At 50.1% G+C, this 6,000-nt stretch overlaps 1 protein-coding gene across 1 annotated transcript in view; it reads left to right on the top strand.

Annotated features, from left to right (window-relative positions):
* The first annotated feature begins 1,269 nt into the window (after positions 1-1,269).
* Positions 1,270-6,000, top strand: part of IFRD1 (interferon related developmental regulator 1) — a 48,716-nt gene continuing 43,985 nt past the window's right edge. Inside the window, exon 1 of the mRNA XM_069627911.1 lies at positions 1,270-1,625. Coding sequence (XP_069484012.1) covers positions 1,544-1,625 — 82 coding nt within the window. The 5' untranslated portion in view covers positions 1,270-1,543. The remainder of the gene's footprint in view (positions 1,626-6,000) is intronic.

The raw sequence follows: 6,000 nt of genomic DNA, 5'->3' as shown, positions 1-6,000 counted from the left end.
GAAGTCTTCTCCAAACTGGACCTCAGGTCTGGGTACCACCAGTTGGAACTGCACCCCGAGTCGAGGTACATTACAACGTTCACTACTCACCAGGGGTTGTACCAGTACAAGAGACTTAACTTTGGAATCTCGTCCGCGGCTGAGGTCTTCCAGAATGCCATCAGAGGAGCCTTGTCCGGTCTGAAGGGTGTCATTAACATGTCCGACGACATCTTGGTCTTCGCCAGGTCGGAAAGTGAACACCTTAAACGGCCAGAGAACCTCGAGAGAGGCTCGCCCAGGTACCCGCGCAGGGAAGGGCGCCGTCCCCCGCAAAGGTTCCAAGATTTCATCATGGACTCGGCAGCCTGAGTAACTAAGTCTGTTAAGTATAGTTTGTTTTGAGCCACGTTGGCTCCCCATGTTTAATGTGTTTGTTGTTTGAGGGGGAAAAGGAGGGATGTTGTGTACGTGGTACACAAAGCACGCATGCGCGGCCCAGCGGGCCGGCGCATGCGCGCCATTTAATAAAGGCGGTGCCCGGGGCAGTTCGCGGTGTGTGTTCTTGCGCGCCGCATATGCGCGCTGGTGTCCCGATCCAGGGGGGCCCGCACACCACCACAGGGCCTCCCCCAGGGCACAACAAAAACCTTGAAAAATATAGTTTTTCAAGAGGGCGGTGGGTGGTTTGGGGGACTCACAGTTGGAGGTTGACCTCCTCTCAGGCAAAATATAGCATTGGCATCTGCTAATCTGTGCAAAAGGAGCAACACAATATTTCTATACAACAGTAGAACATAGACAAAATAGCAGGTAGTTCCACAGTTCGTCAATCTTTTTTTCTAGCTGCTTATGCAACTGTCACAAGCGTACCTAGTCACCAAATCTATAATGGTCAGATACTTAACAAGGATGGGCTGTAAAACAATGGTACACGATTGTCGGCCATGTTGGAATGGTACAGAACTGGTGAATTATTAATGGAAAACTTGAGAACGGCGTTAAACATTTTTTTATTGCATTTGTTGACATCGTCGAACGGTGTTACAAGTATTATGAAAGTAGAAGATGTTGTTCTGACGCGCTCTCTGATATGGGGCTGCTTTAGACTGCGGGGCAGGTCAGGAGACGAGGACCTTGGCATCGGGTGTAGTCCTTCCTTTCTGTCCACGGCTACTGAAAGTGACATTGTTTGACAGCCAGCTCCCCAGAGCTCGGCTGGGCGGCGGGCGCAGCGCGGGCGCTGATTGGTCGGAACCCTCGGCCGCGTCACTGGCCGCGCCCCCACCTCCACGTCCGCGTGGCGCGCTTATAAAGGCCCCCGCGCGCGCGCGCCTCGCCTTCAGCCCTGGGGTTTTTCAGAGGGAAGATGTATCGTTTCCGTTCACAGGCTCTCATCGGCTTCCCCTGGTCCCGCCGCCGCTGCTCGCCCGCCCGTCGCTGCTCGCCGCTGCCGCTCGGGGATCTGAACCTCATCCCCGAGAGGCGGTTTAGTAAAAAGTGTTCGTCCATCGGCTGATCTAAGCTCGGACACACGGGGGCGCCCGGCCCAGCGCGCCGGATCATGCCTAGAAGCAAGAGGAAGACGGGCGGTGGCGGCGGCGGCTGCCGTGGGGCAGGAGCCAGCAGCGGCGCCAGCAAGGCAGGTAAGCCGCCCGGATCAGCTGGCCCGGTAGCTAGGCCTTTAGAGGTTGCGGGAGCAGTGCTTCCTCATATATAGGGCATTATTTATTTATTCAATAGCATTTTTAAAGCGCTCACACAGCCCCTCACACAGCCCGGGGGCATCGAGGCGCTGTTAATGGAATATGTCCCTTAGTTGCATGTGTATATATTAGGAGGTTTCTAAGTGCGGACCCGGGGATCGAACCAGTGTTCCCTTGTTTCCAAGGGGAGCGCGTTGCCGCTGAGCTATTCTGCCGGGACATTAGGCAGTGGCTATCTGGTAGCTCCTAAATCCATGGGCGGCTGCTTCAATCGTTATTACTTAATATCTTCCAGTATGAATGCTCTGCTAAATACAATTTACAAGATTATTTTGCGTTTCATCTACAATCTCCCCTTACTCTGAGGCAGCTATTTAACATGGCCATATATGGCCAAGTGGTATCTCGCTTCCCATTGCCCATAAACAGTCAGCCTTAGTGGATGGTAGGCTGTCCCACTCTAGAACCATGAGTTTGTTTATTTGTATGTTGCACCCGACCCAGGGGTAACTGGGCGCCTTGCGTATCAAAGGTTCCAAGAAAACTTTACACAGAGGTTGACAGAAATGATATATAGGAAATGATTACTTACAAGTAAACTTTAGGCTTGGTTACAATAGTTTACAGAAAGTCAGAGGTGTTGCTGGGTAGGCTAAGGGGGCTATAGCCCCGGGTCTTTTGGTTGTAGCCCTCTGTTAGCTGTGAGAAGGCTTTCAAAGAAATTGGTTTTCTTAGGGTACCCTCCAGGGCTTGGTGGCTCACTGACACCCGTTTAAGTTTCCCTTATGAAACCTCTAGTGAGGGTTTGTCCAGAAAGAGGCGAGCACACTTGGTAGGGGAAGTAGCGCTTGGGTGTCCCTTGGCAGTGGTACCATGCGACTTGGCGAAGGGTTGGAGTCTGAGTGGTGTGCTGACCCACCACTGACAAGTGAGAATACAGCCACGTTGAGCACCATTTTTTCTAGAAGAGTATGCCAAAGCATCGAGAATCCCTCAACACATGGAACTCTGTATTTAGTTGGTGAAGGGTGTAAAGCACTGAGCCCCTCCCGTTTGTATAGCAGTTGAAGTCGACAGCACTTTGAAGGCCAAAGCAGTCTGGCTGTGTGCTTATTGCAACATGGGTTAATACACCCTATCTTCGGCAGTACCCAAACGTGGTAGTGGACCTGGGTATTTTTAACCCTTTGCAGCAGTGTGTTTGGATGGCCGCTCAGACAACCAATACGCACAGATATCTTCCACTTAAAATGTTAAAGGGATTTGATACGCACACATCACCAACATAGTTGGTCCCCCGATGCTCTGGCGGATCTGCAAACAAGAAGGCGGTATTGGTTAGTAAGGCGAAAAGGGAGTAGGGTAGCGAGACGGGTTGTGTGCTATTAGCTTCAACTTGTTATACACCGTGTGCTGAGCTTTGGCGCGAGTATCGGATCAATGTCAGTCCTCGCGTGCTGTTGGTGCGGCTTATGTTTTTGCAGTGCGAGAGGTGTTTGAGTTTTTTGAGTGAGTTAGGTATGCAGAGTTTGAGCTTTTTATTTGGTTGGTGGGTTAAATGGTTAAGAACTACCTTCACAGTATGCTTAAATGCCATGATTTCACTGGTCCTTCATGGAGAGGCCCTGGTCTGATAGCCTCTGTTTCAGCATACAGTGGACAGGTGTGTGTATACTACACCTTGGTTCGAGTGCCCCGTCATTTTGTGGAGAGTTCTGGACTTCACGAGAGACTAAGACACGCCATAAAGCATGCAAAGAGGAGGCTATCCCTAGATACGACATTCCTCCATAATGGGCAGAAAGGTCTAGGCTCCACTGTGGTGGCTTCAGCATATAACGGACAGACAGGGGCACATCCAGACTTGGGAGTTCTGCCTAATGGGCAGAGGGACATTCAACATTCCATCCAGTGCTGCACATGTCATTCATAACTCTAGATGTCATTTGTCAACCCTTACAACTCCAATAAGGCTTGATACCTGACAAACATCCAACAGATGCGTCGCAAGCCAACATCTCCAATCCCATCCAGACATGGCAGATGCCACCATTCACATTTCCAAGTGTCGCTTGTGAGTTTCCACAGCTCTGACCAAGTCTTCAGTGTTGACTGTCCTCCTCTTCATGCACATCTGTGCCACCACCTCCTTGAGCCTTCAGCACCATCTTGGCTACCCGTGTACCTTGTGGTATGGTCTGCGAGAGTGTCTGCCTCTTTGAGGTAGCTGGACTCGTTCGTGGGGCTCCAGTAACTTCCAGGAACTTCCCTTCCTCTTTGGCGGCTCAGTAGTCTTCTCCTTCTGGTACAGCGTGGTTTTGCACTCTCGCGCTTTCCAGGTTCTCTGGAGCACCCAGAGTCTTAAGCAGTCTGCGGGCTGTGTGGTCCTCCTGCACTGGCCCTGGATTCTCTCCCAGTTCTTGGCATTCTGGTCAGCATCCGCTTGCATGTCGGGACTCTGCTAGCTCTTGCGGTTCCTCCTAGGAGGGCAGGACAACCTATCAAGTCCCTCTCCAGTTGTCATTCTTCCAATCAATTGCAACAAACCAAAGTGGTTTTGATGGTTATTCGGCATCGCTTTGCACTTCCTCCTTGTCTCAGTGAGTGCTGATGTGGTAACTCACTAAGGATGTTCGTCTCGGTGCTTTCTACCTGGACTACCTTAGAAAAGTATATATGGTATGAGGTTATATAGGGTATGAGGGTAGGACTGAAGAGGGAGGGGGTGAAGGAAAGGTGGGGTAACTGAGAAAGGGGGTTAGGATCGATTAGTGGGAATACAGAGTTCTCCTGATGTGGTTGTCACTGATCTAAAGGGGGTTCTCCCATGAGATCCACCTGCTGAGTACCACCCTTAGGGGGACTATCGGTTGGCGGCCTCCCCACCCTGGCCTTATGGGGAGGGGCTCCCCTTTCGGAAGCAGTGACGACATATTGGGATTTGTCACCGGGCCCTCTTAGACTCCTCCTTTCTGTAAGTTCTGATGTGGTGGTTCTTTTGAACACCGAAAGAGGTGAGCTGTAGAACCTTGGGAAAGGGATTCATCCAGTAGAAAGTCTGTGCTGGCACAGACCCCCTCATAATTATTCTTTCAGGATTCACATGTCCTTCCTCCACTTATCTTGCATAATGTGAACTTTTATAAAACATAACTATAGGCCTCCCAATTTAGTTATTCGGCCTCCAAATTTGATCTCTTGCCTACATGGCACATAGGGAGTAACCTTTCCTGTAGTGTGATGAGAGCAGCACTGACACTTCCACTGTCTGGAAGCAGGATGCCACGGTGTTCTGCTGGTGAGGGGAGTGTGATCCAGTCCACCTGCTCTTGGGCACGTATAGGGTCTTACTGCAGTGGAGGGGCGTACCCACATGTAGGCATCGTGATTTAATTTTCATCCCAAAGCGCCTGAGCTACTGTTGCCTTAGGCACCATGCTCAGGGAGGTAGCGCTGTGGTCCAGTTAATGCTGCACTGGCCACACTATTCAGAGGTACTACTTGATAACCTTTCAAGAAACTCTAGAACCTTCACCACAGCGGATTTCTAACTGGAGTATTTTTCTATTGGCGTCTTTCTATGCCCAATGCTTGGGAGATGTACACAAGGTGCAGAGATCAAGAAGGACCCTTGATTTACAACTCGAGGGCTACCATTCACTTCAATGGTTGTGGTACTGCTCTAGTACAAGACTTTACCTCAATTACATTGTAGCCGAGACTAGAGGGCAGTTGCACATGGAAGCCCTTTGCCCCACCAATGTTTGGGTCAAACTCAACCTGATTTTAGATTTCTGGTCACAACAAATTTGGCCTAAATATATTCTGCCCATTTGAGTTTGTTGCCTGTGTTTAACGTAGGTGTGGTCGCTTAGACGAGCTTCTTGGCCGAGATATTTGCTTTGTACAAGCCTGTGCATCAATCTTTTTGTCGGCAGCACCACTTCCCAGGGTGGTTATACTCTAGCTCTGCCAGCACCGAGTGACAGAACTCAATTGGCTCTGTACACCAAGGAGTAGACGGCCCATCATGGTCTCCCTGAGCCACGCGGTATCTGATTTTTTTGGGGCTTAAACTACATGCACAGCGGGCCAGTTCTGCATGGGTGTGGTGCCAGAACCTTTACATATCTGCCTTGTGCAGCACTCTTGGAATGGGTGTGGAGGTTTCTGACATTACTGTGCATTTATTATGCCACGACTTAGGGTCATCTGCTTTTATTTTCCAGCTCTTTTTAGTATTCGTCCTTTTATGATTAATTCGTGTAATCTGTTCCCAGGACTGCATTTATGTCTGCTTCATGTTAATTTCAAC

The sequence above is a fragment of the Ambystoma mexicanum genome, chromosome 12 (assembly GCF_040938575.1).
Source record: "Ambystoma mexicanum isolate Mex_15411 chromosome 12, UKY_AmexF1_1, whole genome shotgun sequence".
NCBI classification, from domain to species: Eukaryota; Metazoa; Chordata; class Amphibia; order Caudata; family Ambystomatidae; genus Ambystoma; species Ambystoma mexicanum.
Note: the sequence above shows the minus strand (reverse complement) of the source record. Positions and strands in the feature narration are given on the sequence as shown.